General features: G+C 43.3%; 2 protein-coding genes across 3 annotated transcripts in view; one reads left to right on the top strand and one right to left on the bottom strand.

Annotated features, from left to right (window-relative positions):
• Window positions 1-5,533, bottom strand: part of fam219aa (family with sequence similarity 219 member Aa) — a 20,509-nt gene extending 14,976 nt beyond the window's left edge. For both annotated transcript variants that reach the window (XM_076284671.1, XM_076284672.1), the window contains exon 1: window positions 5,323-5,533. In XM_076284671.1, the coding sequence (XP_076140786.1) occupies window positions 5,323-5,388 (66 nt within the window). In that variant the 5' untranslated portion in view covers window positions 5,389-5,533. The remainder of the gene's footprint in view (window positions 1-5,322) is intronic.
• Window positions 5,534-6,329: 796 nt separating this feature from the next.
• dnai1.2 (dynein, axonemal, intermediate chain 1, paralog 2) overlaps window positions 6,330-22,500 on the top strand; it is a 34,024-nt gene continuing 17,853 nt past the window's right edge. Inside the window, exons 1-17 of the mRNA XM_076283434.1 lie at window positions 6,330-6,371; window positions 6,727-6,828; window positions 6,948-7,028; window positions 7,475-7,601; window positions 7,842-7,894; window positions 8,318-8,467; window positions 9,362-9,421; window positions 9,646-9,774; window positions 10,447-10,531; window positions 10,685-10,802; window positions 11,008-11,051; window positions 11,311-11,558; window positions 12,273-12,362; window positions 12,582-12,669; window positions 13,888-13,967; window positions 16,638-16,786; window positions 21,305-21,404. Of these exons, the coding sequence (XP_076139549.1) occupies window positions 6,330-6,371; window positions 6,727-6,828; window positions 6,948-7,028; window positions 7,475-7,601; window positions 7,842-7,894; window positions 8,318-8,467; window positions 9,362-9,421; window positions 9,646-9,774; window positions 10,447-10,531; window positions 10,685-10,802; window positions 11,008-11,051; window positions 11,311-11,558; window positions 12,273-12,362; window positions 12,582-12,669; window positions 13,888-13,967; window positions 16,638-16,786; window positions 21,305-21,404 (1,746 nt within the window). The remainder of the gene's footprint in view (window positions 6,372-6,726; window positions 6,829-6,947; window positions 7,029-7,474; window positions 7,602-7,841; window positions 7,895-8,317; window positions 8,468-9,361; window positions 9,422-9,645; window positions 9,775-10,446; window positions 10,532-10,684; window positions 10,803-11,007; window positions 11,052-11,310; window positions 11,559-12,272; window positions 12,363-12,581; window positions 12,670-13,887; window positions 13,968-16,637; window positions 16,787-21,304; window positions 21,405-22,500) is intronic.

Here is a 22,500-nt window from a genome sequence, read left to right as displayed (position 1 = left end):
CTGGAAGAACAACACTTGTGCCCACAGCCAGAGCTCGGCACTGTGCCATGGATAACTTGGCAATAATCATTGACACACAGAGGGCAAGAGAGAGAGAGAATACGTAAGTGTGTGTGTGTCTGTGTGTCCGTGTGTGTGTGTGTGTGTGTGTGTGTGTGTATGTGTTAGTGGACAGACAGACAGCAAACCCAGTATGACCACTTGTCTGGTCCAGAGAAATTTAACCTTGTACTTAATAGTCTGCCTCAAGGATGGTCAGATTAGTGTGTTCTCAAAAGACCTACTGTCTGTATGCATACATAAACTATTGGAATACAAAACATTCCAATGAGTTGAATTATAAAGCTTTAGATGAGAGTTGATTGCTGTCAGTAATGCCACTGTTTGTATGAGAGAAAGTAGCAGGCCCTATGGGTAAACTTCAAGCAGGTCCCGATCAATATCAACAAGTACACAAGTAAATAAGTCCTTAATGGAATACGTGATCGGCCCACCAAAAATCACTCACTCTCTCGAGAACTCTATCTTGCACACACTCATGTGCGCGCACACACGCGCACACACACAACAAAAAAAGACTTCAAAGCAAAGCACACTCGCAATGGCTCAAGGCCGGGGGGTATGCTAATTTCCCCACGTGCCATACACACACAGCATTAAAATGTCCCCCTGCTGAGATGGGTGGCGTGATGATGCCCCAGAGGTTCATGGGATGTCAGATGATGTAGGAGTAATCCATAGAGGGGATCCAGAGCCCCGGATTAAACTCTCGCCATAAGCACTTAACAGTCACACATGCACATGGGCTATTGTACACATATCCACAGTGCATGAGATAACATGGGCCGGAGTGACTGCTAGACAAGATGTGTAAGCCGGCATAGCCTACACTTGCACACCACTGTGTTGAGGGTGGTGGTGGGGGCCCACATACTGATGTACAGCGGGGAAAATAAGTATTGAACACGTCAACATTTTTTTCAGTAAGTATACTTCCAATGAGGCTATTTGCATGAAATTTTCACCAGACATTAGTATTAACTCAGATAATCCACCCATATAAAAAAATCCAAACATTAAAGTCCATAGGTAGTTATGTGTAATAAAGTGGAATGATACAGGAAAAAAATATTGAACACGCCTGCTGAAATTTCTTAAATACTTTGTGGAAAAGCCTTAATTCGTAATGACAGCTTCAAGGCATTTCCTGTATGACGAAACTAATCAGTCACAGTATTCTGGTGTGTGTTTGGCCCATTATTTTAAACAGATAGTCCTTTAATATTAAAGATTCCAGGGGTCCCTCTAGTGAATCCTGAACTTCCAAAACTGTTCAATTGGATAGAAGTCAGGGCCTCGATTTCCTTTCTCTGAAACCAATTGAGAGTTTCCTTTGCTGAATGGTTTGGATAATTGTCCTGCTGGAAGGTCTAGCCATGTCTCATCCTCATCATCCTGGTGGATATAAAGATTCTCATGGAACAAAATGACTCCATGCATCATTCCTTCAACTGTATGAAGTCTATTAGTACCATGAGAAGAAAAACAGCCCACACCATGATGCCACCACCTCCAAACCTCACTGTTGATAGGGTATTTTAGGGTGATGCACAGTGCCATTTCTCCTCCAAATATGGTGTGTAGTATGACATCCAAAAAAATAAATTTTACTCTTGCCTGACCAGAATACATTCTCTCAGAATTTCATAGGGTTGTCCAAATGTTGTGTAGCAAACTGAACAAGCTTTGACATGTTTTTCTTCAGCAATAGAGTCATGCGGTATGAGCGTGCATAGAGGCCATGGTGGTGGAGTGCATTACCTATGATTTTCTCTGTAACAATTGTACCTGCTGCCTTCAAATCTTTCTGGAGCTTTCTCCAAGTGGTCCTTGGCTCTTGGGCTACTCTTCTGACTATCCTTCTGACTTCCTGGTCAAAAATCTTGTGAGGAGATCCTGTGCATGGCCGATTGATGATGCAGTGATGTTCCTTCCAATTGCAGATAATGGCTCCAATACTGCTTGCTGGATGATTCTGAAGTTTTGAAGGGCATCTGTAACCAGTTCTATTGATATGTTTTGCAACAATAAGGTTGCAAAGGTCTTGGAAGAGCTCTTTGCTTTTACCCATCATGAAATGTCTCTTGTGTGATACCTTGGTAACAAAAAAACTTTTCATAGCCCACCAGTATGTACTAACCCATCTTATATCAATTTGCACAGATAGGAGGGATAATTTCTCTAATTACTTATAAATTCCAGTTTGTTCCTTGCCATTCCTTGCCTTTGTGTACTGCTTTTTCTTAGTGTGTTCAATACTTTTTCCCTGTGCCATTCCACTTTTTTACTCATAACTCTACTTTTAGACATTAATGTTTGAATTTTTATACATGTGTGGATTACCTAAGTTAATACTAATGTCCGGTGAAAATTTCATGTGAATAGCCTCACTGGAAGTATACTTACTGAAAAAAATGTTGACGTTTTCAATACTTATTTTCCCTGCTGTATATGAGGGTAAAATAGCACTGTGGAGCTTGTTTTTTTTCCAGACATGCTTGTTCCATCAGCCTGGATGGATCAAGGAAGAGAAATGTCACTGTGTGCACACAGCCATCAAGGTCACTTAGGAGGAGATTGCTCAATTTCCTTGACTGGCTCGGACTGGCCGTCTAGTCGCTGGGTGGGACAGCTTTAATAGGGTTACCTGCGCTACACACACGGGTAATGGATAAGCATTCCCCCCCCCCCCCCCCCCCCCCACACTCTAATTATGGATCTGTGACCTTTCTGTCTGAGGCTCAAGCCCTCTGCTGTGGTCTCCACGCCTCATCGCTCAGCCATCGCTCAGGCTGTCTCAGGCTGTGGGGATGGCTGCTACCACTGCTACCGCTGCTGCTGCTGATGCAGCTGAACCAGCTGGGACATCCGCGGGATTATCAATCTCTTCCTGCAACCCCCTGCTCCCTCTCTTGGCCAATGGGTGTGCAGGCTGCCAGGGTCATGTGACCACCGGTGGACAAGCTATACATAGTAAGCGCTGTGTGCCCGAACGGATCACTGCTCCCCTCTGTCCATTTCTTACACGGTAGATCACGAGATCTGAATCACGTGATACACAAGGGAAAACACATCATCATCAGGGAGCCCCTTACAGTGGAACTGCTGTTACACAAGAGCTACAATGTTACCATTCTTATTTAGAACTGCCCCGGGACAAGTACATAAACGTTGATGGGTGGGTGAGGGAGCGGGGGACGGTGTCTGAGGGAAAGAGCTGCCAACTCATTAGATGTCAAATTTCTCTTTCTGTCCTCATGTTCATCTCTCTCTGCAGTTTTACCACTTGACTATGAACTTGTGCGTTTTCCACCCGCAAAAGTGGTTTGCTTATTTAGCCCTACTGATTCCGGGGGGTTGGGGGTTGCGATACAAAAGAGCAATTTAAAACCAGCAGAGGTTAAGCCTTTCTTTACATATGTCTCTCCCTCCCTCACTTTTTGCGAGGCAGGTGCCTGCCCATTGTTAGGCTGCTGTATTGAGTGGAAGATGATTAGCATGAGAAAGCATGAACTGTGTACGTTTGTGTGTGTGTGTGTGTGTGTGTGAGAGAGAGAGAGAGAGGAAGAGAGAGAGAGCATAGAACAGCTGGGTCCTCAAGCTGATAGGGTTGGATTGAGTTGGAGCAAAATGACACTGTGGGCTGCCACTGAAAGGCCATAAAGCCAAAAATGAGCTGAATGGTGACAATGATATAATGGGAAATTTTTTGCATCCTTTTGAATGCACCAAGCACTTATCATAATACAAGTAGAAAATGGCTTCAAAATTGAAAGCTATTCAAATATCAAAACGAAGACCCAAGTGAGAGTGGTTGATGACTTAAGACATGGACATAAATATAGAGTTCCTGGCTGTCCTGAAGCAGTTGACCCCATCCCAGGAGAAAGAGCCTGTCCGGAGGCAAAGGGATGGTTGGGAAACAGCTGCTTATTATACTTTCTATCAATGTCCTGGAGGGAGTGTGTGGTGGGGGGGGGGGGGGGGGGGGGGTTCTGCCAACAGAAATGTTAGGAGGTTTGAGCCAAAACAATATTGTTGTTTTTTTCCTCTTCTGATTTCTTCCACCTAAGGATCCTTTCATTTATTAACACTGGGCTATAACTAATGCTAGCAACTAGCAATGAATCTATAACAGGCCTTTGTCTATAATATCCCCCTCAGCACTTATAAAAGCTTGCCTGAACTCATGTTGTCAAGAATGTCAGGGAGCTGCCCTGACATTTAAATGACTAAAACTTGACCTAACCATAATTAGGCCAACTCAGTGCCACCATGAACATAATCCTTTTGTTTTGTTTTCTATAATGTCGTGTGACATGATTGTAAGCCATTGTCTGTCTACTGTCCCTACAATGTTAACGTACACAAATGGCACAGTGCTACTGAAGAAAAAGCCTAATGTATGCTAGGCTATACCGTATCAAAAGCCGCGCCTTCCTACAGGTCGCAGCGATAGGCTACGTAGGCTCCTCCAAAATATTTAATGCATGATTATACACGGAAAGATGTCTTAGTACTATGCTTTGCCTGTGCGTAGTAGATTTTCACAAGAAAAATCACGTTCAGGCTACACGACTGAAGCCACGTCCTAGCGTGAATGAATTAATAAAAACGTTGGAGGAAATCCATTAAGCTACTCAGCCCAGAATGTGGGAGATGACAACGCCTTCAACCGCAAGTTCTCATTTTGGATTAATGAAATAATAGAATGCAATAATAATAATAAAAAAAACACCAGATCCCCTTTAACAACACTGATAAATAACATCTGTCGTCTCATAGCATAAACAAGCGCAACGTAGACTAATCTAGTGCACTCGTTACATCTTCGATAACAGTGACGTTGGCTGCAATCAAATAAAAGGCTGAGCACTGCCGAACTAGCAAGCTAGCCGGGTGACGTACATGTGGATAAAGTAACGTTACACTGTTTCACAAGAAAACGACAGTACAATTTAAACAGAATGAACCTGAGAAAATGTACCGTCTCTTTGTTTTGAGACCGCACATATTGTAATTGAGGAAACGTTAGGTTTGAGAAAATGTCATCCAGAACAACACAACACGCCTCTGCAAGCTCAAACATATCACTGGTGCCTGTTTATCTGTTTTCGAAAGGCCAGGCGAGCGAGTGTTGACAGATTTAGATGGTAGAACTATGTTATTTTGAAACACAACTGCAGCTTTGTGACATGGTTTAGAACGCTATCAAGTTTATTGGAAATGTGTCCGAATAAATCGTAACGGTGGGTTGCTTACCAGCGGTTGCATCTCCGGGTTATCGTTCACTGTTGGTACTTGGAATCTATCAATTTCTTCCATCATTTTGACACTACGTCGGTATTTAACTGTTTAACGCTAACACTATGACAATGGAACTTACAAACGCATTTATTCCGCTATCAATACGACCGGAGGATGCTACAAAATGCTCGCATCATCCTAGTTTGCTGTTTGCTGCTCCACCGTCCGTCCGTCAACACCGTGAAACTGGCAACATTGAGCAACGTCTTCCGGAAACAGATGATCGACAATACAGGAAGTGTTGCAGTGTCTAGAAGTTTCTGAAACACGGAGTGCTACTGGATGCACTACAAACTCTCACTATTTTTTACATGCTCTCAACTCAACACTTTCTAATGTTGCCTAATAAATAGGTAAAGGCTCTACAAATTAATGATATGTTTATATTTATGGTAGCCCAGAGCCTTATAGATAGCTATGGCTCTGTGGTAGCCTATTTGGCTATGGGCTTAAACACCTTGAAAATAGTTAGTAGGCTAGTAAATACAGTTGAAAATCTAATAGTAAATAAAGATAAAGATAAAGTAGATAGATAGATAGATAGATAGATAGATAGATAGATAGATAGATAGATAGATAGATAGATAGATAGATAGATAGATAGACAAACAGGGAGGGAGGGAAAGTAAGAGTAGTTAAAAAAGTAGTAAATAAAGGACTAGTAAATAAAGTTGAAAAGTATAATAGTAAATAAAAAATAGTAAATAATAAAGTTGCAACGGCGCTGGCCCAGACCCCATGAACGCACCCAAAGCACTCGCTCCAGGCCGTTGCCAGCGCAACCAACACAAACAGTTGCAGGGAGCAGTCTTGCAGGAGCGGTTTTGCAGTCTTGTTTACTTCTGTTAGTATCCTTTCATTGCATCTAAATTATATTTAGGTGCCATAATTCACCATTCTCCTAATGCTGAATGATTGAGTAGAGGTTTTCCTTAGAGCACTAGCAAATTAACACTGAAACGATGCCTGTGCCTAAAAAAACTGTGGCTGCCCGAGCCAGACGGGTAAGTTAAGTTGACAAGTTGACCTGCATAACGTTAACGTTAGTTCAAAGCTCAAAGTTGATAAGCTGAACAGTTTTTTTTTTTTTAAATGATCGAGACATGTCAGAATAATTGAAAACCATTAGGAAGAAGTATGGCTTTGCTCAATGGGATGCCAGAGATGCTTTCCAACCTCTTGTTCTTATCTAATGTAGGCTTAACGTTATGACTAACTTCTACGGCTGGCTAGCACAGACTCACATTTGAAATGTATGGTTTGGGAAGTTGGCAGCTTTCTATTAGTTGTCTATTGTTCTATTAGCTGCCCATGAACACAATTGAATAACTTGCATTTTTGTAGGGGTCCGTGTTTCAGGCTAAGGCCACTGACGGGCCAGACTTTGGTGATGGGGTTGATGACTGGCTCCAAGGAAAAACTTTGGTGAAACCCCCTGACCAGCTGGACCTTACTGAAGCAGTGAGTATCAGAAGCACGATGTACTGTATCACTGTCTGTGACACATTCTACATTCATTCATAACTTGATGTACTAGCTGATACTGATAACAACTTTTCCTTGTCCTCTCTGTCCTTCAGGAACTGAAGGAAGAATTCACAAGGATCCTCACGGCCAACAATCCCCATGCTCCACAGAATATTGTCCGCTACAGCTTCAAAGTAAGTTGTTTTATTTTTTCTTTAAAAGGAAAAAAAAGGAAAACCACTGTGTAGACAGGTGATTCTGCAATGAAAATGAGCTGTTAGAGTTACAAAATTAAAGTCGTTGAAAGGTCATCACAGGGACACTAACACCATCTCTGGAAAAGACAAAATGATGAGAAAAGACCACAAACATACAAGATACAAGATACAAGGAAGTTTATTGTCACATGCATATAGTTACTGGATGTAAGAAATGCAGTGAAATTATGTCTGGTGTCAGCCTATTTGTGCATTTATGGAGGGGGGGTAAAAAGTGCAGTAGAAGAGGGGTTTAGTAAATTAAGTGGCAAGGGCTGCATAAGAAAGGTGGGGGAGGATTGGGATTGGGGGGGGAGGCACCAACAAGGAGCACCCAAGAGGAATGTGAAGATTATTAAAGATATAAACTTCTGTGTTTCCAGGAGCGCTCTTATAAGACAATCAGTAGTGTTGACCAACTGGCAGTTCACTTCGTCCTGGAGGGAAATCTTCTTCACAAGGACTCCGATGAAGCTCGCAGGCAAAGGGCTAAACAAGGCCTCCCAGAAGGTATGAATCTGTTAGATAGGACATTCAGTCCGACAGGGACCACAGATGAATATTTAGAGACTAGCAGTCAGCATAAAAAGTGTCACTAAACAATATATATCCTAAATTGCTTTACTAGCCAGTCTGCCATTAGATCCACTGTTGTAGTGTGGTGGGCCCCACACTACAGGATGTGTGCAGGGTTATTATGTTCATGAAACACGAGTGTATGTGCATCGGAATAATATGGCTATGTTACAGAGAAACCAGTGGACACTGCCGCAGCAGAGACAGATGAGAAGGTGGAGACTCCGGTAATGAAACCGAGGCTTTCACACTCATTTCACAACCATTTATCATCATAAATCCCCAGAATTAAGCACAGAACTGTTGGCCCAGTGAATAAGACACCTCATATATCATGCAATTAAAGTCTGACCTTTACAAAGGCACCATGTCTTCGATTTAAATATGCATAAATCTCACATTGAAATGAAAATAATTCTTACAATAGTGTGCTGTCAGAAGATGGTAGTTCATCTGTTTAAGAGTTTACAGTGAAAATAAGTGCAATTGCTAGATCTACAGAAGCTACACATTCAACACCAGTTACACTCTTATTGATATCAGACTTATGCAATCAGTCTAATAATTTTTCTGCACTTTTTTCTGCGTTGTATTTTCTTGCATCAAGTTGAGATTATGTAAAACCTGTTGACCCTGCTGCACCTCCTCAGGGCGATGCAGGGGAGGAGGTGGGTGAGGAGGTCGGCGGGGAGGAGAGGCCCGACAGCGAGGAGGTCAAGAGAGGCCAGAAGGAGTGCAAACTCACCAACCAGTTCAACTTCAGCGAGCGCGCTTCCCAAACCCTCAACAACCCCCTCAGGGTAGGCTAGCACCAGACTGTTCCCTCACAAAGAAAGAGCTTAGCAAGAGACAGTTTTGCACTGATGAAATATCATCAGTAGTCACAAAAAACAGTAGCAGGAATTAGGAAAACTGTATGAATAGCTATACTTCATAGAGAGTTTTTTTTTATCAAGTAATGAAAGCCCCATTGTTGAACATTGACTTTTATGAACTCATGAACCTGGATAATGAATTGAAATGTCCAATGACCCTTCACTGGTTTAAGGAATATAAAGCTACTTTGAACCATGAGTGTGAATCATTTAGTCTAACAAATAAGAAAATTTTTGCTGCATCTGTTATACTCTGTCAGGGACTTCCACTTCATATTTTTTCTCAAAGGGGCAGATTATTCTCTCTGCTCCAGATCTCATTTCCATGCAGACAATAGCTGCAGAGGTGACTGTGACATTTAATATCACTATCCATACATATTCATGCGTATGATTCAGTAGTACCATCCCCCCCTTCGCTGTAAGTGTTGCTCAGCAGAATGGCGACGAGGGAAAGACTGTTTCATACAACGTAAGCCATCTGTGACTGCACTGCGATCATGGAAACGTGTCAACATGATTTACGCTTGCATTAGCATTAAGTAAGACAAAATAATGCCCCGGGTTTTGCACAAAGACAATTAATTCTCCAGAAAGCATTTATAAGGCTAAGCAATGCCTTGTAGACTGTCAAATTATAGGCTTGTAAAAGTTTTCTGGGCGAGATGTGCACTGGGACTGCTGTTGTAGGCTGATATGTGGATCCCTTAACAGACTCTCTCGAATGTGGCATTGCCAGAGTATTAAACATTTATGACATTCTTGAAGTGACATTCATAAAGAACCAAGATGTGCTTAAGTCTTTTTTCTTTACATAAGGAGAGGGAATGTCAGACGGAACCCCCTCCTCGTGCAAACTTCTCAGCCACAGCTAATCAGGTGAGACTGCTGATGACTACTGGTGGGTTTAATAAGACAGAATAAGCGATGCTACAGTTTTAAGAAATAGTAATGGCCAGTTTTGTTGTCTTGTATCGCATCTTATTGGCAACAGAATTGTTCTCTGCTCCAATGTGCTATCCCCTCAGCGATATTTCCCCTTTTCCAAAGAGATATCACTATTGTATTCTGTATTCTCCATTGAATATTCCATTTGTCCTCAGTGGGAGATCTATGATGGTTATTTGGAAGAGCTGCAGAAGCAAGAGAAGAATAAGGAGAAGCAGAAAGCTCAGCCCACTAAGAAAGAGGAGGACAAAGGCAAGAAGAAGATGATGATGGTAGAAATGCAGGTGAGATCACACGTGTGTGTGTGTGTGTGTGTGTGTGTGTGTGTGTGTGTGTGTGTGTGTGTGTGTGTCTTAGTGTTTATATTGATGACGCCAGTTTATCTGCAATTTAGTACCTCATCTCAAGAGACTTGAAGCTGACAAAATAACTAAAAACAGTGCAGTGTGGATTCCCCCTTAGGTCATGTTGGAATCAGCATGAGAGAAGTGTAAAATTACAAACAAAACACAAGAGGCGGCTTCTCTGTGTGTGTGTCAAGTCGAAGCGTGACTGCTAACAGCAAACTGTGAAATCCTAATGTAACACAAGCGTGTGAGTTTGAGGAATTGCCATGGGTCTAGACAGGACATGAAATCATGCATTGTTCAGTGCAATTCAGAAACACCTCTCACTATTGGAGAAAAAAAACAATCATGGCCCTAAAGTAGCCTATAATTTGTGGTACGTAATGTTTTACCAATAGTAAGAAAAATATATCAGCATGGCTCAGTGAAGTGATAGCATAACCATTAGACTAAGCTAATAATTTGAGCTACCCCTACATGATCACAAACCACTGTGACAAAGTAAGTCAGAATTCTCAGAAAACAAAGACTAAGAGGCTCTGACGTAGGCCAGCGTAATGGTCTGTCTAGCTGGGTAATAGCCACTTTTTATTCTCTCGCCAATGACAGAGTGATGACATCAGTAAAGTGTCAAAGGCCACAAAGATCGTGGAGCGCATGGTCAACCAGAACACATTTGACGACATCGCCCAGGGTACGTCCACTTTTCTGTTTCTCTCCCTCGGCCACTGCTGATTCATTTGATTGGTTGATCTGAATCATTTGTCCTTATGTGTCACTGCCTTGTGGACTTGAGTGAATGAGTCAGTGCTTTCCATCTCCTGTTTGTGTGTTTGTGTTTGTCCAGACTTCAAGTACTTTGAGGACGCCTCGGACGAGTTCCGGGACCAGGAAGGCACCCTGCTGCCGCTGTGGAAGTTCCAGTACGACAAAGCCAAGAGACTGGCTGTTACCGCCCTCTGCTGGTTAGTCTACGCAATTACAAATCAAATCACATTGAGTACATGTGTAAAGGGCCATCTCCATTCAGATGTACGCTTATAAGAATAATATATGTTAACTTGTTTAAGGTGGAAGTCTTATATATTACAAGTGGCCAGCTTGGATAAATTGCTGCTTAAAATTGGACAAGATCATTCAATGTATTAATGTATAATTGTCATCCTTCAGGAATGAAAACTACAGAGATCTGTTTGCTGTGGGCCTTGGGTCGTGTAAGTTACACTAAACCACTCCCCTAATAAATTACATGATAAAGATGTGTTTGTGGTGGCCATTTTTCTATTCAAGGTTTATAAATCTGATTGTAGCCACTTTGTGGTAAAATGAGCTGATCAAGGCAGAAAGGAAACATTATCCTCATTAGAGGGGCTTCTCTCTCTCTCTCTCTCTCTCTCTCTCTCTCTCTCACTCTGTCTCTCTCTCTCTCTCTCTCTCTCTCTCTCACTCTGTCTCTCTCCGTCTCTCTGGCAGATGACTTTACTAAACAGGGCCGAGGCATGCTGCTGTTCTACTCCCTGAAGAACCCCACCTACCCGGAGAACATCTACCTCACCACGTCCGGCATCATGTGCCTGGACATCCACCCACGCATCTCCTACCTGGTGGCCGTGGGCTTCTACGATGGCTGCGTGGGCGTCTACAGCCTGAAGGAGGAGAGCAGCCAGCCCATCTACAAGAGCACGGCTAAGTCCGGCAAACACACAGACCCTGTCTGGCAGGTGTGTGTGTGTGTGTGTGTGTGTGTGTGTGTGTGTGTGTGTGTGTGTGTGTGGTTTTCAGAGGGTGGCAGGACATGTGTGTACACAAATCACATCTAACAGACACATCATCTGACCAGGCTGGTGCATTGTGTGTGCGTGTGTCTCTTTGTGTTTGTGTGCAAGTGTGTCCGTGAATATATTTCCGTGTATCTGTTTGTCATCCAGATGGCTCTAGTTAAAGTCTTGTCCCATCACCAGTATCAAGATTAAACATTGCTCTTTGACTTTGATCAGAACATAAAAGGCTGCCGTGGTGCTTAGTTACCTAGTTTGAAGTCATGAAGCCACTGGAAAAAGCTCCTGATTAAAAGAATGGCAGTGCAAAACAAAGTCATCCATCTTTAAAGGGAAAAAAAAGAAAAACAAGACATGTGCCCTTGGACATTTTGTCTCTCAGGTGTTTTGGTTGAGATCAAACTGACCTACAGTCTCCAGACTGAATTTAAGGATTTAATGAATTTAAGGAGTTCAAGTTCAGTGTTTTGTGGCAATGGTTCCTTCAATGTTCTTGGACAAGATTTATTTTCCCGGACGTATTCTGTGGAGAGAACGGGTTCTTTTATGGACTAAGAAAGAGCCACCATCTTGGCAAAGCATGAAAAGTGCAGTGTTGGGAAGCTTCTGTGCGTTTGGGCTTGTAGTAATGTACTGGGTGCTCTGGTTGTGTAATAGGTGCGCTGGCAGAACGATGACATGGACCACAATCACAACTTCTTCTCTGTGTCGTCAGATGGCAGAGTGGTGTCCTGGACCCTGGTCAAGGTGAGCGAACACCTTGTGCTTTGATTGTGTGCTTTCTTTTGTATGCACTGGCTACTATTTCCCCTTGGGGATCAATAAAGTATCTATCTATCTATCTATCTATCTATCTACTAAGCAGTCTGTGTTCTGTGCATCTCTGTGTGTGTGTATGTGTGTGTGTGTGTGTGTGTTTGTGGGTGTGTGTGTGTGTGTTTGTGTGTGTGTTGATTGTGACTGCAGAATGAGTTGGTGTATACAGACATCATTAAGCTGTCCTTAGAGGGTCCGCCGTCAGATGGGACAGAAGGCATGCAGCTGCCAACCATGGGTAAGACAACTGTGTGAGCACACAGTCTCTCACACACACACACACCCACGCACGCACGCACACACACACACACACACACAGATGCACAGAACACACACACACACAAACATGTTGGGTTTCATGTGAATTCGGACCATTAAAATTGGAGTAGATTTTTAAAAAAAAAGCATTTCTTATACGTCAAGTAAGAAATTAATTTGCTAGAGGGGGGTGGGTGAAGTGCTGAGTCACATAGGCAGTAATGTGACTAAGCTTGATGGAAATGGGTTTACTCACATTAAATCACAAGTTTTGAACCCACAGCTGTTCACAATTCCTCTCTTGATGAAGAGAATGTCAATTTTGAATTGGCTTTGCACAGTAGATGGAAATGCCGAAGACTCCCATTTCTTTTAGCCGAATTCTCATAAACGCACTTGAAATATGCCAACAAGTTGGATGGAAATCCAGCCACAGACTCTCATTGCAAAAGCAAAATACGCATATAGCTGTTTCCAATCAGGACTGTAATCCTTTGGCAAGCTTTCTCAGTCATGTGCGTTATTAGATGTTAGCTGGAGGTCTTAACGTGGCCGTGTGAATTGCCCTCATGTCGCCCATCTCCCTTACTGACAACATCGGTCAGGCAGTAATATCCGCCTCCCTCCTCGCCGAGGGATTATCACTCCTCCAGCACCTCAGCTGCACTTTTATTGGAACCTCTCTCCCATTAAGACTCTCATTCAGGTCAGGTACGGAGATTAATCTCCGTCCGTGGGCCGATGAAAGGGATGAGGAAGAGGGAGAAGGAGCACTTGTAGACAGGGAGAGAAGGAGGAGGAGGAGGAGATCCAGTCTGGGGTTGTCTGCAGTGGTGCTGAGTGACCGCTGTTTGGAGACAGGGCTGACGGCCGTGGAAATGGACGTCCTGGATGCTGGGCGTCCAGCTGGCAGCACTGGCAGTTCTGTCGTCCGCTCCGTATGTTACAGATGGGGTTGGCCGTGCGCCAGAGACATATTGCTGAAGCGAGGGAAACTCTGTTTGTCCTGTAATATTCACAATGTGGTTATAAATAGATTTGGGGCAATTATTATGCTTTTAGCGATACTCCGATTAGAGGCTTGCTGATTGCGACAGGAATGAAGTAGACCTACCTCTATCTTTCCATTCAGTCTGTGTTTATTTATTTATTTATTTATTTGTTTATTTGTACGCATGTTTTTTTATGTGTCCTGTAGCTTGTGGCACATCATTTGACTTCCATAAGCAGATTGACTACCTGTTCCTGGTTGGCACAGAAGAAGGAAAGATCCACAAGGTGAGCAATAACTATTTGTAAGCACCATAGACTATATACTGTATACAGTCTATGGTAAGCACAAGGCATCCTGCTGACCTTCTGTAAGCATTCAGAGAACGTAACTACTACAAAGGTGGCCAGAGCAGAACTACTAAAAAGGTGGCTTCACCTTTATTTTCCTTTTTCTGGTGAGCAGTACTCACCACCCTTTCTGTGTGTGTGTCTGTGTCTGTGTCTGTGTTTTTGTGTGTGTGTGTGTGTATGTGTGTTTGTGTGTGTTTCCCTTTCTGTCTTCTGAAACCACTGTTTCATCTGTTTTGTGTAACCAGCAGCAGAGTAGCTTTAGTCCTGTCAGCAGGCTGGCCCATCTACCCCTTCGGGATGCAAGAAAGCACTTTGTTTAGTAGAACTAAAAGCTCCCACTCTTATTTCATCATACAAACACACACACACACACACACACACACACACATACACACACACACGCACACACACACACACACACACACACACACACACACACACACATACATGTGTATGGGTCTAAGTGTGATGACTCAGGCAGGCAGTGGCAAAAGATGAATAGCCCATAGAAAGCAGGCAGGCAGGCCAATGCATCACAGCCAGTTATGTGTGTTGTAGACATATGTGGGTAGAAACCCGAGTATGAGCAGGTACACACAGTCTCTTACCAACCTGCAACCTCATAAACAAATAAATACATATTCATAGTACACATGTACTGTGTACACACATCTGCACAGGTTCACAAACAGGTCAGTTGCTAGGTTACAGATACGCAGGTGAGTCACGCCACTCCGTCTGGCATTTTTTTTTTTTATTTAATTTTATAATGATTTTCATAATTTGATCCATTGTGTTCTATTTTTGTTTGTAGTCTTTAAGTCAAACTTAATTGCTTTACGTGGCTTTTATTTTCAGGACATTCTGCCTTATATATTATTCATCTGATATTATTAATCTTGTTCATATTCATCTGCATCAGGCTACATTAACATTCATTTAACGTCCATTGGGCTGAAAAGTCTTGTCTAGATCTTAGACTGCTTAGGTCTGTGAGATCCGGTGATACCTTCCTGTAGTCTGGACTACTGCTGATACAAAGATGCTCTTCCAGTGTCATTCGGGCCAGAAAAATGAAATGGATTGAAAGTTCCTATATGCGTTTTTGCCATGTTATAGTAATGCAAAAGATTTTTCTGTTTTTTTTATGGGAGAATTCTTATTTAACTTTTTTTTTCAGAAAAAGTCATAGTGAATTTAAGGTCAATTGTCTAATGGAAAAACTTTCCTAAACAATAGTAGTAGTTAAATAACCCCTTGGCAATGTGTGACCGCAATAAAACCTAAATGGCACATACACATGGCCTGCTTCAGTGAGAAGTTAATAGTCTTCACACTCAGGAGACATCCATGGGGCCAACATTATATGGGGAGCGCTAGACTCTCCTCCAAAAGGTTTCAGACCAACTCTTGTCAGTGTTAGATTGGGGATGGCTACTTGCTCAATACAGTATGTCTCCCTGCCTCACAGACACACACATTTATATTGAAAGTTACTGGACAGTTGCCAAACACAATGAGAGTCAGCCTCACACACACACACACACACACACACGCAGAACATTACACACACACACACACACACACCTAGTCACTCTCCCTGAACCAGTCCAAGAGTGCCATGACAGGTCATTTAAGGCATCCCACAGTAGATTTATCCTCCAATTTCCTCCCGGGCTGCCTGTGCCTGCGGGCGCTTGGCGGCAGACTGACAGGGCTCTGGATAAGCCAGGGAGACACGCGCACGTCTGCAGTCACACTTCAGGGGACCTGTCTGTCTCCCAGGATAGTCGCCTCCATGTTTTAGCTCCTGCCAAAATGTCAGTCTGGGCGAAGAGGGCTTTGTAGGGGCTACTTTATCAACTGGGCTGTGCTGACCACTCAGACTGCTGGACGGCCGGCAAGTTCACATTCACTTCCAGTCATTTTGAAAATAGATATAAACCATCAGAATCTGTTACCCTTTTTCACAGGATGATTTTGACAGATAATGGCAATCTATGGAAAACCAGAAACCTGCACTGTATATTAAGTCATTTCACTGTCATGGTGGAAAACAGAGCATTCATTTGCAATGCATTATGGGTTGTTTACTACCCATGAAGCCTTTGAAACATCCTAGGCCTGATGAGTGAGAGCTTGGAATTGTGAACGCTTGATTAAGCACTGTAAAAAGCCTCAACGCTCTGCTGCACTTCAGAGCTGAACAAATTGTTTCATTGTTTGCAGGTGCACCACCAGGCGTAATTAGCTCAGTGAGCATTTTGTATGCCCTTTAAGGATCCTTTTTGTTGCAGAAGTGTAACTTGGGTTGCTTAACACGTTGTTTGAATGTTTTATGAACAAAATGCTGATGTCACTGGATGCATCTTTTAAGGCGTTTTGTTATCGAGACTTTTCTCTCAAATCAGTAGTCTATGTACACAGGAAGCTTTTACCACAGCAGCCTTCCTGACAGCCTTCCTGAGACAGACAGGCCTCCTTTAAAAAGTATTTTATGGCTCAATGATTGGATATGACGTGTGTGTGTGTGTGTGTGTGTATGTGTGTGTGTCTTCTCTATTTATCCCTCTCTCTCCTGCTCTCTCTCTCTCTCTCTCTCAGTGCTCCAAAGCATACTCCAGCCAGTTCCTCCAGACGTATTATGCCCACAACATGGCAGTGGATGCGGTCAAGTGGAACCACTTCCACCCCAAAGTCTTCATCTCCTGCAGCTCTGACTGGACCGTCAAGATCTGGGACCACACCATTGAGTATGCACACACATACACACACATACACACACACACACACACACACATTAGATAAATAGCTACATATCTGAATGCATATGAAGAGTTTGGTTCCAAAAGGCTATAAATCAAATAACTATACAGTTCCACTGAAATTACTTGGAAAACAAAACAATAAAATTCATGAAAATGCATTAAAATGGAGGATATAGCGTTTTGGAACCAAACTGAACATATTCACTCAACCTTTGTGCACTTAAAAAGCTCATGAAGGTGTGCACACAGACATATGATTCCATGCACGCAGATGTAGTATAGATACTGACAGATGTTTCACTTATGGTTGAAAGTGTGGGAATCATGATGGTGTGTGTGTGGACATTGTGTAACAGACACTAACCCCATGTGTCCCTGAAGCTAAAGCACACATGCGAAAATGCTTTGCATTTCCCTCTTCTGGGTGGAATTACTTTATAGTTCTTCCACAGTCATTGTGGCACGTGTAATTATCCTGTCAATCTGGTTATTTGTCACAGTGATTTGTCACTGTAAATGTTTTAAAAAGGGAAATACCCATGATTGGCTCTCTGTAATTATTCAGTCTCTCTGACAGCCCTTTATGCTTTGCTTGATTGGTGATGCTACAATACGTCTGCCACCCTCAACGAGCTTTTATTGTGCACCGCCTCAGCCTGCCAGCAGGGGGCTCTAATGCCATACCAAGCTATTGGGAGCACATAGATGCCACCCTGTGTGTCATCCTGATGGTGGATATTCTGTTCAGTTTTCTGTTGAAATGAGTGGATGTGTATTCTGTTTTGAAGTAGAGGGTAGAGTGGTTTCCCTTATCAGAAAAGCATCAGTGTTTGAAATTGATTTATTACAATGTTCAAAGCTAAATAGTAGCACTTCAATTTGGGGATTGTGTATATGGTGCAAATACGTTGGTTAAGAACAGTACACCTAAATACAAGAAATGCATGACATGTATTGACTACCATTAAAAACCATAAGCTTGCAGTGAGAAATGGACAGCCTAAGAATGGTTTGAATGGTCAAAATAAGTGCCTTCCGTAACATCTCTACAGACAGGTGCCCTTTAAGAACACGCCATTCTACATTTTGTCACATGGAGATTTATCACGCCGTTTGCTTAATTGTCTGCTCATTTGCAATGTATCTCAGACTGAGACGTCTATTAGACAATTATTTAAATGGTAGTTTAACAAGGCATAAAGGAGTTTTGTGTTAAGGTTGGAAAATCAATTATGTTTTACTTCCAAAGGTCCTTGAAACGTCACTTTAACGTATTGAAGATAGGCTAGATATTGTTCTGGACATGGTTCTTGCAGCTAGTGTGACAGCCAATCAATTATTCTTTGTTTCGTAACTTTGTAACTTCCGGAAACAGAAACTAGGTGTTGGCAATGCTTAGTTGTGTTAAGATTTTGTTGTAAATGCAAGATGGCTGCCAAATAAGATTAAAGCAAAGTAACAATATTAGAATTTGCCATCAAACGTTAGATCAGATAAAATGCTCATTATGTATCAATTTTTCCCGTATCCAAATATGTTGACAGATTTGATTATGCTCTGATGTCACATTCACTCCGCTGTTCACAGAGAACAGCTGTTGTCCTCTTCTGTGTGTCAGTGGAGTCTTGGTAAAGACAGATGCAGAACTGATGCTTTGCAGGAGCTTTTTCCCCCTTCGGATCTTTAACCCCTGATGCTATTTAGTGGCTGGCCAACTAGCACACTGTCTTGCTCCAGCCTGATGGATGGGGTTTTACGGTTGAAATCAGGAGCCAGGACCTGGCAGTGGAACCAGAGTTGGGTTAGGAGAAAGAGAGAGCGAGAAAGAGAGAGAGAGAGAGAGAGCAAACCTGGGGGCTACTTGACTGACACACTTCTTAAGGCCATAAGTCTCTACGCCCAGTAGCAGTGTTCCATAAATCAGAGGTCCGCTAATCAAGCAGGAGTGAGTCACTCTGCTGGTGAAGTGGAGAACGGAGCCGTGGCCTTTGGGTGTTTTATGCGTTCAACCGGCCACAGAATTTAGCGCGGGCTCGACGGCTACGTCCATACCCGTCAGTGTGGCTGAAAGTGACCTACTGTTGGGTTATTGCTTTAGGGTCAACCGCTAGGCTAACAATTAAAAGGCCCTGACTGCGCCGAGTAAACAAAGTGTCCTGAATAAAAAAGAGAGAGAGAGTCATAATTAAAATAATGAAAGTGGGTCACAGACCTGTGTGAATCCTGCTAATGGCTATGCCTGAGCAAAATGAGAATGGGGGAGAGCAATGCAGTGCGACTGAGTCATGTTTGCCCTGCTAAAGATGTCTGTGTCTGTCCTCAGATAGAGTCACATAAACTCATCTGAACCTGCAGAAGTCCTTGGCCCCTGTTACTTTCTCTTCTCTTTTGTTTGCCTTTGTTTTCTGTATTGTGCCTTTTTAAAAGGCTAATCTACGTCATGATCGCACCTCTCTGCCGAAGCTCCCTGGACGAGACCGGGTGCAGCGTGCAAATGAAAAGAGCTTATTAAGCTGGCTAATGAATGGCTTTAGAGAGTGTGTGTACACAAGCCTTTGACACGGCAGGCTTTAATGAGAGAGATTTTCTGAATTCTGGATGTAACCCCCCCGGTGCCCCAGACCCAAAAAAGGCTCAAGAGGGAGAGAGAGGGAGAGACTTGGCTCGGCACCATGTGTCGGGGAGAGCGGAGCTGGCTATTAGTGCGGAAACGACGGAGGGGAGCGGCGGTCGAGGCGGTGGTCAGGGGCAGAAGGTGCTGTATGTGTGTGTGGCGGTGGTAATGAGGAAGAGGCACGCGGGCGCGCTCCATCTGTCTGCTCACCTGTCTGATTAACGCGCCCACTCGGCACGGCGGAAGCGGCGTCGTGGGAGCCCCCCCCCCCCCTTTCTTGCTCTCTTTTCACATTCACTCTCTCCAGTTTGTTCTTTTTTTTTCTCACAGGTTTTATCCTTAGGTTTTTGCTTTCTCATGCCCTGTTGGATTCTGCTTGACTTTGTTCCCCCCCGTCCGTATGCTGGGGCGGTAACAAGGGTTCCCTTTCACCATGGAGGGAACAGACGGAACAGTGTATGTCTGAGGCTCAGGCTGTGGTGTGTAGGCCTCAGCTGGAGTCTTCTCTGTTCTGCCTCTCTCTCTCATTCTCTCTCCCTCTCTCTCTCCCTTTCTCTCTCTCCCACCCACCTCACCCAGCAGATAACAGAATCTGCTGCATCTGCTCCCCCCATTCCAAGGACTAAACTGAGTGGGAAAGTCGTGGGCATTCATAGCACTGCAGTGCGACTAGTGAGTTTCAGATAGAAGACAACAGTGTTACATGAATGTTACATGAATGTTTCATGTGTTTCACGTTTCATACCCACGTATCGCATAGTCGTTATGGCCAGACAAGTGAAATGCTTGCAATATGCAATTTTATGTTCACATTCAGGTTATTTGAGAAGGAAACATATTGTGTTGTGAAGCACTTAATGTTCTCCATATAATTACAGTGCCATTGTGCAATTATTGCCTCATCCTCACAGTTATTTGAGCTGATAGATGTTTCAGAGAGCTAGTGTGTATGCGTTAGCCTCTGATCCACACATTGATATTAGTATGCACATACAGTTTCTACAGAAGTTAATGGTGCTTAGGCTTAGTGCACTAAGATACCTGCATTGTTCAAGCGAAGGACTCTCATTGTCTAATGTCACAATGTCACAAGTGAGTCTCATTAGCATTTTAATCACATCCAGAATGATGAAACAGTATTTGATTTAGACACCAGACAGGGGTGTTTGTTTGAACACCAGCTTAATGGCTCAATCCTTCCAACAGCTCTCCCCTAACTTAATGAAAGTTGAATCTGAGACAGATTGTTATCAAACCGAAGATATTTTCTCTTTTTTTTAAAAAAGCAATTCATTTTTATGCATTCGTAGATCAATTAGATATCATCTGAAATGTGAAAAAGTTGAAAGACCGAGGAGTTAAAGTTTAGAAACCGTGCACGTTGCTTGACATTTAGCTCATCCTCTGAGAATGTTTTTTTTTTTTTTAATTAACGAATCGACTGATTGCCAGAATCTTCTTGTTAAACAGCCCATTTCCACTTGGGCATGTGCACAGCCACATCACTGCATGAATTGCTTTGCTGGTCTTCCTCCTTCTTTAACACCATCTGTTTCGGTCTGCCTTGAATATGGAAGGCAAAGGGCTCCGTCTAGTCCTTGTCTGCCACAGCAGCAGCAGCAGGGTCTCTTGACTCTGTGCTGTTCACAGCTGCACAGTGTGGTGAGGTCCATCTGCACCACTGTAATAAGCCTCATTAATGCTTTCTGAGAGGATGTAGACATGGCCTTTATGTGGACACAGTGGTGGTCAGAGCACATCTTGTTTAATCTTTAGATCCATATGGTCAGTTTCAGGTTCAGACATGAGTGATTTTATTGGTTATCATTTGTCTATGTACTGTATATGACCTGGATCTTGTCACAGCATATTATTTTCTGTCCCCACAGCACACCCATGTTCACCTTTGACCTTAACTCTGCGGTGGGGGACGTGGCCTGGTCTCCGTACTCCTCCACGGTGTTCGCCGCCGTCACCACCGACGGGAGGGTAAGTGACCAATCCGAGCCCTCCTGCTGGACCCCCCCCCCCCACCTTTCTCTGCACCACTCGTGTATCAAAATGCACTGCTCAGAACATGAAAGCTGTCCTTTCTTCTCAAGCAGAGTGGAGATAATAACTTTCAAACACGTCGTTATCAGGCGTCTTAATCACCCTCGCCAGCTGTACTTTAAACACCCCCCCAACCACCCCAAACACACACACACATCCCTCCAACCACAGCAGGCCAGCATTTAGACAGATCACAGTGGCACAGTCAGTGGCCTCATCAAAGACATAGGACTGTTGCTTGGGACACTGATTGGGGTATTATTTGCTGGATAAGGCATAATTGCCAGCATAGAGCGTAGACTGAGAAGCACATTTTTGCCAGCGGCCACCTGTCCATGCACAAACATGCACTAGTACAGTCACTCTCAGATATGGAGACATGGGGACGTATACATAGAGGCACATACAGCAGGGCTTAAACATGCACACATGCACACAGAGTGGACGCCAAGTAAGGGATAATGGACGACAAGGTGGTCTGTTCACAGAAATTAATGCACGGTTGTAAAACGGCCCCGACGCGAAGCGGAGAGCCGTTTAAACCTCGTAAGTGCATTAATTTCTGTGAACAGACCAGCATGGAGTCCATTATCCCGCTGCTCTCTTTTGTCTTAGGTGTAGTTCATGTTCCATGCTTCATGTGTCTTGTTATGTGTCACCACTAGGGGAAGTGCAATTGAATTTCGTTATCGTAAAAGCCCCTTTCGACAATTCTAAAACAACAATGTTTTTTAATACTTTAAAACACTACACAGCTATCAACAGTAGTCTCTCCTATTCTCGTGAACGATCGAGTAGTGCAGTCATCATGTCCATAGCTGCTAGTTATGACTATTTCGGACAGTAAGATTAGCCTATTACATTAGCCTGCTATGTGACAGGCCTGCTACAGGGAAAATAAAAATCGCGCTGTCTCAGTACAGTTGTGTTAAAGGAACACGCCACCCAATGTCAGTAGTAATATATGTTCTTACCTTAACCTTCACGAGTTGAGTCATACCTCTCCCGTGTCGGTACGTGCACTCAAACGCTC

The sequence above is a fragment of the Alosa pseudoharengus genome, unplaced genomic scaffold, assembly GCF_046254945.1.
Source record: "Alosa pseudoharengus isolate Yale_2024_CS ecotype anadromous, Long Island Sound unplaced genomic scaffold, YU_APseudo_1.1 YU_APseudo_1.1_scf_14, whole genome shotgun sequence".
NCBI classification, from domain to species: Eukaryota; Metazoa; Chordata; class Actinopteri; order Clupeiformes; family Clupeidae; genus Alosa; species Alosa pseudoharengus.
Note: the sequence above shows the minus strand (reverse complement) of the source record. Positions and strands in the feature narration are given on the sequence as shown.